The sequence below is a fragment of the Telmatherina bonti genome, assembly GCF_933228915.1.
Source record: "Telmatherina bonti genome assembly, chromosome: 24".
Lineage (NCBI taxonomy): Eukaryota > Metazoa > Chordata > Actinopteri > Atheriniformes > Telmatherinidae > Telmatherina > Telmatherina bonti.
Genome location: NC_136633.1, coordinates 28,138,761 through 28,151,336, shown reverse-complemented (window position 1 = coordinate 28,151,336; position 12,576 = coordinate 28,138,761). Strand labels below are relative to the sequence as shown.

The 12,576-nt window shown below is 40.5% G+C and overlaps 1 protein-coding gene across 1 annotated transcript; it reads left to right on the top strand.

The window, feature by feature from the left end:
- Window positions 1-1,105: 1,105 nt before the first annotated feature.
- On the top strand, window positions 1,106-1,480 carry nhlh2 (nescient helix loop helix 2; the record flags this gene model as incomplete). The annotated part of the gene is made up of 1 exon (XM_079263899.1): window positions 1,106-1,480. One exon carries the CDS (start codon window positions 1,106-1,108, stop codon window positions 1,478-1,480), a length of 375 nt encoding a protein of 124 aa, XP_079120025.1.
- Between the last annotated feature and the right edge of the window lie 11,096 nt (window positions 1,481-12,576).

The window sequence follows — 12,576 nt, the reverse complement described above, 5'->3', positions numbered from 1 at the left end:
ATTAGTCCGGACCGCGTGGATCTGGTCTCGCACATCTCTGGATGAAGGAGGAAGAAGATTGTCCGCGCGCTGCCTTCAGACCTGCTGCTTCTTCACGAGGCAGAGCCTCGCTCTTCATCCTCATCTTCCTCAGGAGGATGGACGAGTAGCCGCGTCTCCTCTATTGTCTCCACGCGGCCGCGACCACGCGCACGGCTCTCTGGTCCCCTCTCACCTCCAGCTTCAGCATCATCTTCCTCCTCTGAAGCTGCAGACATCTCCGCGCGTGGCGTGTCCCCGCGCGCGCTGCCCACGGAGCAAGTTTCCAGCTGGAAGTCCCAGAAGTCAGCTGTCCTTCCACGCGCCTGAGGATCCAGTTCCGCGCGCGCTGCTGCTCCGGTTTGTTGGAATATGAGTTCATTTCAGACAAATCAGCAGAAAAATCCGACAAACAAATAAAATCATTCATCAAGGTAGGTCGACCTGCAGAAACAGCTTTTATTACAATCCTTCCTTACAGACATTTAACATGTTTTCGTTCCTGTTGTTTATTTTTAAGTTTAAAAAAGGAAAAAAAATTAAACATTTTTCTCCCTTTGTAAATAGAAACTCGCTGTGGTGTTTTCCACCCAGCAGATGTCAACATTATTTCTCTGGTTCCAGCTGAGCAGATGCGTTCATCACGCTGAGACAGATGGACAATTCTCATTATGTCCATTCACTAAAAAACAAGTTTTTCCAAATAGATCAAAAATACAGTTGACTTGATTCCAGTCGTAGTCAGAATAATCTGCGTTAAACTTTATTATCACGCTTTAAATTGTTCTTTTCCTACTTGTTTTTTTTTTTTTTTTTTTGCTCCTAAATGAAATAAAATTTGCGTAAATCCGAATGCATGTATTATTTAGGGTGTGTTGCGTGGGGCCCCTGGATGCCAGCCAGGGTGGGACCTGCAGATGGGGCCTCGGGGCCCCAGAAAACCACTTTTAATTTATTTAATTGGAGATTTTTTTTAAATTAACTTTTCTTTCTGTTGCTTGAAGATGAAAGTTTGTGGAAATGAAACACCCGGTTGGTTTTGTTCAGGTTCACCAGGAAGAGGAGCTGCAACACCGGAGGCTTAAAGATGATGCTGAGTCCGGATCAAGCCGAGGCGGACCTCTCCTGGACTCAGTCCGACCCGGAGACCATGCTCAACGGCCTCAAGTCGGCCGGCTGCACCTCGGACGAGCCGGCGGAGGGCGAGGAGCGTGGGGCCAAATGCAAGGCGGAGCAGCCGCTGAGCAGAGAGGAGAAGCGGCGGCGGAGGAGGGCCACGGCCAAGTACCGCTCGGCCCACGCCACCAGGGAGCGCATCCGCGTGGAGGCCTTCAACGTGGCCTTCGCGGAGCTGCGGAAATTACTGCCCACTTTGCCCCCCGACAAGAAACTCTCCAAGATTGAGATCCTCAGACTGGCAATCTGCTACATCTCTTATCTCAATCACGTGCTGGACGTCTGAGGAAACTGCGCGGGAGAGCGGACTTGTGCGCGTGCTGGGCGTGATGGGGGGGGGGGGGGGGACAGTGGGTGGACAGATGCGGGAGTTTTTGGGGGGGTGAAAAGGATGCCAGTATTTCTAAAGCTGATAATTTACGTTGATCACGTGACGAGCTCAGTGAACATTAAAATTTATCCCAGAAAAATGTTAAATTTCCACCCAGAAAAACCAGAAAGGTTCGTTTAAATTCTAATCAGTAGAATAAAACTCTTGCTTTTATTTTCCAAAAATCAGGCTGAGTCTTGTGGCTCGTTTAGGTTGCAAAAAAACCACCAAAGTTGTGGGGCAAAAAAAACCCGACAACTTTAACGAGGCAGCGGCGCAGTTTGTGCTGCACGACGCAAGAATACGTCAAATAAAAAACCTTTTCTGGTTCCCCCGAGCCCGTGGGCGTGAAGGTTTCCCTCCCACGCAATCTGGGTGGAAAGATGAAGCCTGGAGGTGAGTTTCCAGGCATGCAGACGTGGTTTTTCCCGCCTGGCTGTGCAGGTTGCTCTGCAGGATGTAAACATAGCTGCTTTAGATCTAGTTTAGATGTTTCCGTCAAGGAAGGAAAAAATTCAATGCGTAAGTGCCACTTATTACAAATTGTGACCTTAATCATTTTCTTTTAAATAAAAGTGTATAGAATTATTTATTTAATGTTTTTTTTTTAATATATATTTACTGCTAATTTATTTCTGCTGGCGTCTTTCTTATGTTGTTTGTTGCTTCTGTGAAATTGAACTTGGAAATTGATGGTGTTTCTTTAAACAAAAAAAGGCACTTTCTGTTAAATTAACTATTTGTTGTATGTTTCATGTGTATTAGTTTTGCTTTGATAATGTCTATTGTTGATCAATAGCAACGATAAGCACTTCAAGGTGGGCTTCGGTGCCCCCGTGGATATTAGCTTCCCTTGAATATGTTATGTTGAGAAGTTTCTCAGTGAAGAAAATTGGGTTTTTTGAGAAATTTAATGTTTAATTGTCTTTTTTTTTACGAGTTTTTTTTTTAGGCAAATGTGGTTAAAAATTATCTTAACCTGCTTTTTGTTTGCTGTGACCAAAAACAAATTTTGATTTTATTCTCTTCAATGTGTTGACTTTGATTTATTTATTTCAAATTAATTTAGCTATTTGTGTCGGCTTTGTACTCCTAAAAAAATCCAATAAGTAATTTTATAGTAAAAAGAAAAAAAACATATCCTCTATCCAAAGATTTTTTGTCTCTTCAGGGTTGTGTAGCTACTTGTTGCTTTATGCAGATTTTTTGTAGTAGAGTTATTGTGTGACAGCTGGTTTCTAATGGACAAACTTTTCATATTCCCCCGTTATTTTTAATTAAAAAGGCAATACTTTAAAACAAAGTCTCCACTTCCATTTCTAAAATGTGTTTTTGAAAACAAAGTTGTCTGTTTTTCAGCAGTTAGCTAAAAGCTATTGAGCCGCTGTTAACGTCGGCTCGTGCTAACGTTGCAAGCTTAAAAGCCTGGGAGCACAGACACACAAATGCATGCAGAGATGTGTGCACGAACACGTGCATTGTGCATACTGTACGTCACGCAAAAGGTGGAATGATTGCAGATCCAGTTTAGCATACAGATGAGCGCTTGCGTCCTGCACATTCTGTCAACACATTCGCAATGCAAAATCAAATAAGTTCATGCAAACAGAAGATATTTCACTTTCTCAAACACACACACGCATATATGTACAAAAATATATTCAGCGGTCAGCAGCTAAAGGCAGTGGTAAGCTACATGTATGCTCCTGGCTGAAAGGCTCTTTCCCTCCCCAGAGAGGGGGCAGGTGTTACTCCAGACGAGCCAAGACAACCAAATTACTGGCCGTCTGGCACCTCCCGTGGGAAACCCGGCGAGAAAGAAGGGATGGAAGAGATGGAAATTTATGAGCGAGCGAGTGCCGAGATGTAATATTGCCAAATAGCATGAGCAGAAAAGGTCCAAATATTTATATTCATCTGTGATATGGACGCCTTTCCCCATCGATTGTGCTGTAAAAGGCTTGTAGCTGAGTTACAGAGAGATGTGTGAATGCTGTTATCCAGACCACATTAGATTATCCCAGAGTTAACCTTTGTGTGTGTGTGTGTGTGTGTGTGTGTGTGTGTGTGTGTGTGTGTGTGTGTGTGTGTGTGTGTGAGAGAGAGAGAGAGAGAGAGAGAGAGAAGCATGGGTGGGCCCCGGTGGGAATTGAACCCTTAACCCTGGAAATGCCAAAGTTAACCCGCCTCATTTGAGCAAAAGCATGCATTGCATCAAATATGTATGATTAAAATATTAAAAATCTCTCTGGTGTTAGCTGCAGAGTTATGATTCATTTTGTTTTATTTGGAGCTTTGAAAAGTTGCTTTGAGAAACTGCAGTGCTTTTTGCCAGATATTTGTTCAACTTGCTTGTTTTACCTTCAGCAGGTTGTAAAACTCTGACAACGAATGAATTCAAAAGAATGGTAGAACATTTGTTAAGTCTTAAAAGTTTCTTTTTTTTTCTTTAAATTCAAAGGAAAAACAATAATTATGAAACGTTTAATTGACTGCTAACAGCATTAGCTAACTGTGGCTAACATTAGCAAACAAATAGGCTGTTAAGAAAAATGAAGAATTCTGAGTTTGTTTCGGAATCTTTTTCTTTTTTAATTCACTTGCGTAGCATAAAGTCTAATATTTCTGTTATTTATGTTACATCAATATTACAATCTAATAAAGATTCGTTATGTGAACTCAGAAGGTGTGACAGTGCTGAAAAAATCTAAAAGAACTTAGCTGGACCCATGTCAGCACTCGGTAGTTGTAGCTAACATCAGCAAACAATGCTGGGATAGTTTGCCTCACGTTCTGTTTTTTTATTCACTTTCACTAACTTCACAAAAAGACGGTGTTAGGTAAGTGTCAGTTAGATTTTTGTCACAATGTTACTTTTTAAAAGAATAACAAAGCTATGTTATTAGCTTAACTCTCTGAAAGTCAGTCCTCGGGGCTTGCTGTCCTCCAGGTTTTTCACGTTTTCCTTGTTTGCACACCTAACTTCCATTAAATGGATGCAACAGACAAAGTTCTGCACAATGGGTACGGTTACGTGGTGTTTTTTAATTCAGAATTAATAATTCGGAATAAAATAATTCAGAATTAATTTATTCTCTTATGAGTTTACATAAAGATAATTCAGAATGAAGGTTTACATGAAACACGTCCTCACTTAATTCCTCTTTAGAGCGGCGGGTTGGGAAGGGTTTTGATTGGACAGAGGGTGCACGAGACGTATGATGTATATGGAAAATAAACAAAGTTAGCTCCCTGCTTCTCGTCTTTTCAGTCGTAACTTGTAAAAACTACATAATAAGTACCAGTTTTGCCACTATTTTTATTATAAATGTGAAGTAGCAGCTCAACACCAGCATACTACTTCACTTTCTGCAGCAACTGAGAAGGAGAAGAGAGATAGACCACCGAACACGGGAGGTAAAACAACGCACGTCATTGGGACAGGACAAGGTAACGAGCATGCTCAGAACGACCGGAGTTAACTTAGAGCGGAATGAAGGTTTACATGACAGAGGAATTAAATAGTTCAGAATTAAAATGTGAATAAACCAGCCATTTACATTGGAATTATGTTTAATTCCGAAAAAAAATTTGCATTATGAATTAAGTGTTTACATGGTCGTTTTTCATCAGTTTAAAGTGGAATTAACTTTTATTCAGAATTAAACAGAAATTAAAAATTCCATGTAAACGCACGGAATGACGGTTTATTTCCCTCAGGTGTGTTGGGGATGCATGGAAAAACCTGCAGAATTGTAGCCCTAGCGGACCGGACACCTCTGCCCTTAGGCATACAGATACTAATGTTAGCAACTAGCCAGAGAAAAGTGGATCATTTAGCAACTTGTTCAGGAAGTTGTATACGTGATCTTTGAAAATCGGAAAGCATAGCTAGAAGAGCTTATTGTTGTCTTGTTTTTCTATTTTGTCTTCTATGTGTCTGCCAGACTCGGCTGCTTGGCTCACTTGTTTTACCTGTAGCTGTAGGTACACAGGGTTTGAAACTTTATGACGTCATAATAAATGACTTCAACAATAAATTCAAAGTGTAAGTCTTAAAAATTTAGTTTTTCTTCAAATGTTGAATTCAGCACAAAAAAGAAATAAAAAAAAACAAATGCAACCTTTCGCTGATGAATGTCACAGCTATAGCTTTAATCGCAGTAGTTAGCTTTGGCTAGCATTGCGACTGCTGTAAGCTAATTTTGCCATTCGTTTTCTGTTTTGATTCACTTTCAATAATTTGACATAAAATAGTGTTTAAAAGTCTCTGTTATATTTTTGCATTAATGTGAGCATTTCAAAAGGATAACAAACCTGCATGTTACTAGCTTAGCTTAGCTGAGTCACACAGAGGCTAATAGCTAGCCGACAATGGAGCACCTAGCAACTAGTTCTGGAAATTTTGTACACATCAGCCCATTTCATATAATTATTTTACAAAATTTTATGGTTATTGATTGACAGGAATTAAGTCAATCAACATGTAAACCTTCACAAAATATAGAAGCTTGTTGCAGATGGGAGAAGACAGCCTAACATGCAGTTAGCATTCTTAAATAGCCATCAAGGCTGCTGTTTTTAAGTGATTGTGTGACATAATGGGAACAGCAAGCCATACATATTGAAACCATAGACAGTAAAAAGACGGGCAGAGTCTCAGTGAGTCACCCGTAGGTGTTATGAAGTGGTGCTTTTCGTTACATGAGTTTTGTTTCACTTTGTATTTCTTTTCTTTTAGGCACACTCTGGCCTCTGCAGCTGCTGATTGACTCCAGAGCTGATTATTCACCTGTCATATGCCTCACCTGCAGCTCGTTCCCTCATTGACCACCTGCATTTAAACCTCCTACATGCTCACTGCTGGTGCAAGCTCTTCAGTTCTCCTCTCTTCACTCAGCTCTGGACTCTACCTGCGGCTGCAGAGCCTCGGAAATTATTTGCTAGTGTCTTGTTTTTTTTTACAATCTTCTGCAGCTTTCTGCCACAGCCTTTTTTGTTTCTCCTTATCAAGGAACAAAACCATTTAATGTGAGTCCTGCGTTTGGATCCGTTCCTGTATCCGGCGACCAGCCATAACAGAAGGTTTCTAAAGAACTGAATTGAAGCTAATTGGGCGGTTCCTATCATTGCCATCTTGGCAGGGTCACACATGTCGCCTCTCCTAGAAAATACAAAAAGGGGTAAAGGCTGGGAAATTTGTCTTTTTAACATGGGAGTCTATGGGGATTTGCTCTATTTTGGAGCCCCTAGTGGATGAGGGGGCAACTGCAGGTATTCGCACACTTTTTGCCACTGGAGGCTCCGTTCATCTTTCATATACGGTCTGTGATTGAAGCATAACTTAAATTTTCAAAGTAAACAGCCGCAACACAACAGCTTCAACCATCCAATCCATCCTGTTCCTAAGTATTTGTTACAAATGTAGAAACACATATGGAGTGAAAGCACGTTGACTTGTTGATGATTCATGAACCAAAACTAAGACCGTGTCCATATGGAGACAAAGGTTTTCATCATCTGGGCATTTCATCTACATGAATCTGGTGTTTTGGAACCCTATAAAAACACATCTTTCTTTCAACCAGGTCTCGAAGAGAGAAAATCTGAATGACACCATGTCCCGTCTCTCTCTCTGAACCCACAAGTCAACACAAATTTCCGGGCATGCTCCGTGTTCTCTTATTTATTTGTGTTCGTGTGGAGGTTTTCCATCTTTATGAACTGTTCGTGTGGAGGTTTTCCATCCTTATGAACTGTTCGTGTGGAGGTTTTCCATCGTTATGAACTGTTCGTGTGGAGGTTTTCCATCTTTATGAACTGTTCGTGTGGAGGTTTTCCATCCTTATGAACTGTTCGTGTGGAGGTTTTCCATCGTTATGAACTGTTCGTGTGGAGGTTTTCCATCTTTATGAACTGTTCGTGTGGAGGTTTTCCATCCTTATGAACTGTTCGTGTGGAGGTTTTCCATCGTTATGAACTGTTCGTGTGGAGGTTTTCCATCGTTATGAACTGTTCGTGTGGAGGTTTTCCATCTTTATGAACTGTTCGTGTGGAGGTTTTCCATCTTTATGAACTGTTCGTGTGGAGGTTTTCCATCTTTATGAACTGTTCATGTGGAGGTTTTCCATCTTTATGAACTGTTTGTGTAGAGGTTTTCCATCCTTATGAACTGTTTGTGTGGAGGTTTTCCATCCTTATGAACTGTTTGTGTGGAGGTTTTCCATCCTTATGAACTGTTCGTGTGGAGGTTTTCCATCTTTATGAACTGTTCGTGTGGAGGTTTTCCATCTTTATGAACTGTTCGTGTGGAGGTTTTCCATCCTTATGAACTGTTCGTGTGGAGGTTTTCCATCCTTATGAACTGTTCGTGTGGAGGTTTTCCATCTTTATGAACTGTTCGTGTGGAGGTTTTCCATCCTTATGAACTGTTCGTGTGGAGGTTTTCCATCTTTATGAACTGTTCGTGTGGAGGTTTTCCATCTTTATGAACTGTTCGTGTGGAGGTTTCCCATCCTTATGAACTGTTCGTGTGGAGGTTTTCCATCTTTATGAACTGTTCGTGTGGAGGTTTTCCATCTTTATGAACTGTTCGTGTGGAGGTTTTCCATCCTTATGAACTGTTCGTGTGGAGGTTTTCCATCTTTATGAACTGTTCGTGTGGAGGTTTTCCATCTTTATGAACTGTTCGTGTGGAGGTTTTCCATCGTTATGAACTGTTCGTGTGGAGGTTTTCCATCATTATGAACTGTTCGTGTGGAGGTTTTCCATCGTTATGAACTGTTCTTGTGGAGGTTTTCCATCGTTATGAACTGTTCGTGTGGAGGTTTTCCATCTTTATGAACTGTTCGTGTGGAGGTTTTCCATCCTTATGAACTGTTCGTGTGGAGGTTTTCCATCCTTATGAACTGTTCGTGTGGAGGTTTTCCATCCTTATGAACTGTTCGTGTGGAGGTTTTCCATCTTTATGAACTGTTCGTGTGGAGGTTTTCCATCCTTATGAACTGTTCGTGTGGAGGTTTTCCATCCTTATGAACTGTTCGTGTGGAGGTTTTCCATCCTTATGAACTGTTCGTGTGGAGGTTTTCCATCCTTATGAACTGTTCGTGTGGAGGTTTTCTATCTTTATGAACTGTTCGTGTGGAGGTTTTCCATCTTTATGAACTGTTCGTGTGGAGGTTTTCCATCCTTATGAACTGTTCGTGTGGAGGTTTTCCATCCTTATGAACTGTTCGTGTGGAGGTTTTCCATCCTTATGAACTGTTCGTGTGGAGGTTTTCCATCTTTATGAACTGTTCGTGTGGAGGTTTTCCATCTTTATGAACTCTTTGTGAGGAGGTTTCCCATCCTTATGAACTGTTCATGTGGAGGTTTTCCATCTTTATGAACTGTTCGTGTGGAGGTTTTCCATCCTTATGAACTGTTCGTGTGGAGGTTTTCCATCTTTATGAACTGTTCGTGTGGAGGTTTTCCATCTTTATGAACTGTTCGTGTGGAGGTTTTCCATCCTTATGAACTGTTCGTGTGGAGGTTTTCCATCCTTATGAACTGTTCGTGTGGAGGTTTTCCATCTTTATGAACTGTTCGTGTGGAGGTTTTCCATCTTTATGAACTGTTCGTGTGGAGGTTTTCCATCTTTATGAACTCTTTGTGAGGAGGTTTCCCATCCTTATGTACTGTTCATGTGGAGGTTTTCCATCTTTATGAACATTTTGTGTGGAGGTTTTCCATCCTTATGAACTGTTCGTGTGGAGGTTTTCCATCCTTATGAACTGTTCGTGTGGAGGTTTTCCATCTTTATGAACAGTTCGTGTGGAGGTTTTCCATCTTTATGAACTCTTTGTGAGGAGGTTTTCCATCCTTATGAACTGTTCATGTGGAGGTTTTCCATCATTATGAACTGTTCGTGTGGAGGTTTTCCATCTTTATGAACTGTTCGTGTGGAGGTTTTCCATCCTTATGAACTGTTCGTGTGGAGGTTTTCCATCCTTATGAACTGTTCGTGTGGAGGTTTTCCATCTTTATGAACTGTTCGTGTGGAGGTTTTCCATCTTTATGAACTGTTCGTGTGGAGGTTTTCCATCTTTATGAACTGTTCATGTGGAGGTTTTCCATCTTTATGAACTGTTCGTGTGGAGGTTTTCCATCTTTATGAACTCTTTGTGAGGAGGTTTCCCATCCTTATGAACTGTTCATGTGGAGGTTTTCCATCTTTATGAACTGTTTGTGTGGAGGTTTTCCATCCTTATGAACTGTTCGTGTGGAGGTTTTCCATCTTTATGAACTGTTCGTGTGGAGGTTTTCCATCTTTATGAACAGTTCGTGTGGAGGTTTTCCATCTTTATGAACTCTTTGTGAGGAGGTTTTCCATCCTTATGAACTGTTCATGTGGAGGTTTTCCATCTTTATGAACTGTTCGTGTGGAGGTTTTCCATCTTTATGAACTGTTCGTGTGGAGGTTTTCCATCTTTATGAACTGTTCGTGTGGAGGTTTTCCATCTTTATGAACTGTTCGTGTGGAGGTTTTCCATCTTTATGAACTGTTCGTGTGGAGGTTTTCCATCTTTATGAACTGTTCGTGTGGAGGTTTTCCATCTTTATGAACTCTTTGTGAGGAGGTTTCCCATCCTTATGAACTGTTCATGTGGAGGTTTTCCATCTTTATGAACTGTTTGTGTGGAGGTTTTCCATCTTTATGAACTGTTCATGTGGAGGTTTTCCATCCTTATGAACTGTTCGTGTGGAGGTTTTCCATCTTTATGAACTGTTTGTGTGGAGGTTTTCCATCCTTATGAACTGTTTGTGTGGAGGTTTTCCATCCTTATGAACTGTTTGTGTGGAGGTTTTCCATCTTTATGAACTGTTCGTGTGGAGGTTTTCCATCCTTATGAACTGTTCGTGTGGAGGTTTTCCATCCTTATGAACTGTTTGTGTGGAGGTTTTCCATCCTTATGAACTGTTTGTGTGGAGGTTTTCCATCTTTATGAATAGTGGTCATTGAGGACAAGAGTTTATCTTACATTATTCATTCATTCATTAATTTATTCATTCATTATCCCAACCGCTCAATCCAATGAAGGGTCACGGGGAAGCTGGAGCCTATCCCAGCAGTCTTTGAGCGAAAGGCAGGGTACACCCTGGACAGCTCACCAACCATCACAGGGCGCCTTACATTATGTATTATTTTATATTTTCTTTGTTTCAAAATTATCATTTTTTACCTAAAAATCTGTCAGCGGATAACAAGCCATTTTTTTCTTGCAGCCATGGAACGAAAGCAAATGTATACAGGCCATGTGCCCACTCGAGGAACTATTCCATAAACAGCATATGTTAAAATAGCATTTTTTAAATCATAAAAAGTCAGTAAATTAGTGTTTAGAAGGATATTTTATTATTAAAACAATGATTTGTGTCATGAAAATCTTATGTTGTTGGAAATTCTGTTCAGAATGGAGCCACATTTGTAGAAAACTGCATTTATGGTTGAGCTGAGTTGAGTTTGTTAAAAACTTATTAAATCTTCCTTTCCAATGAGAAGCAGCTGATGTTGCTGTTGAGTCTTGCTTGGTGGTGTTTGTTGGAAGTTCATTTAGCAGTAGCATGTGGAAAAACCAAACACAAAAACAACTCCATGTCTCCTGGGTGAAAGTCCTGCCCTCCAACCGAACCTCGAGTTGAGCTCAGAAATCACAGTTTTTCCATTTTGCTTCTTAACTTTCATCATCTGAAGTTTCTGAAGAGCTGAAGTTAAGCTCATTGTGCATCCCATCGTCGCCATCTTGGCAGTGCTATGCATGCCTTCGCTACCAGAAAACACAAAAATGGGCAAAGCGGTGGAGCTTAGAGGGGGTCGGAGAGCATGAAAGTAAACGATTTTCACATTTCATACTTCGACCTGCCTGTAGCTAAGAGCTAACTGAGCTAACCTGCAGCTAAGGGGAGCTAACCAGCTAACTGAGGTAGGTGGACTAAAGCTAAATCACGCTGTTAACCAGCTAAATACTGCAGTTGTGCTGCACTCTGCCTTCCTGCAGCGGATTGTCAGATACATTTCAATCAAAAGGACATGCCTCTCATGAGAGTTTCAAGATTAAAGCTGGGGTAGGTAGTGTTAGGGAGCTAGCAAGATGTGAAAGCGGCACCCTGTCATGGCTCCTCCCCCCGTATTAGCTCCTCCCCCTGTTTTGGCTCCTCACCCTGTCTTGGCTCCTCCCCTTCTGGTTCTGCTTCTTGCGTGATCCAAGCCTTTTTTATTCAAAGCTTTTTCCACCAACGATTTTCTCTTTCTCGGCTGTTTAGCAATGCTGTAAACATGTTTATTTCTGCTGAAAACATGTTTATCTTGGCTATAAACATGTTTATATCTGCTGTAAACATGTTTATTTCTGCTGTAAACATGTTTATATCTGCTATTAACATGTTTATATCTGCTGTAAACATGTTTATTTTTGCTGTAAACATGTTTATATTGGCTGTAAACATGTTTATATCTGATATTAACATGTTTATATCTGCTATTAACATGTTTATTTCCGCTGTACACATGTTTATTTCTGCTGTAAACATGTTTATATCTGCTGTAAACATGTTTATTTTTGCAGAAAACATGTTTATTTCTGGTGTAAACATGTTTATATCTGCTGTAAACATGTTTATTTCTGCTGAAAACATGTTTATTTCTGCTGTAAACATGTTTATATTGGCTGTAAACATGTTTATATCTGCTGTAAACATGTTTATATCTGCTATTAACATGTTTATTTCCGCTGTACACATGTTTATTTCTGCTGTAAACATGTTTATATCTGCTGTAAACATGTTTATTTTTGCAGAAAACATGTTTATTTCTGGTGTAAACATGTTTATATCTGCTGTAAACATGTTTATTTCTGCTGAAAACATGTTTATTTCTGCTGTAAACATGTTTATATTGGCTGTAAACATGTTTATATCTGCTGTAAACATGTTTATTTCTGCAGAAAACATGTTTATTTCTGCTGTAAACATGT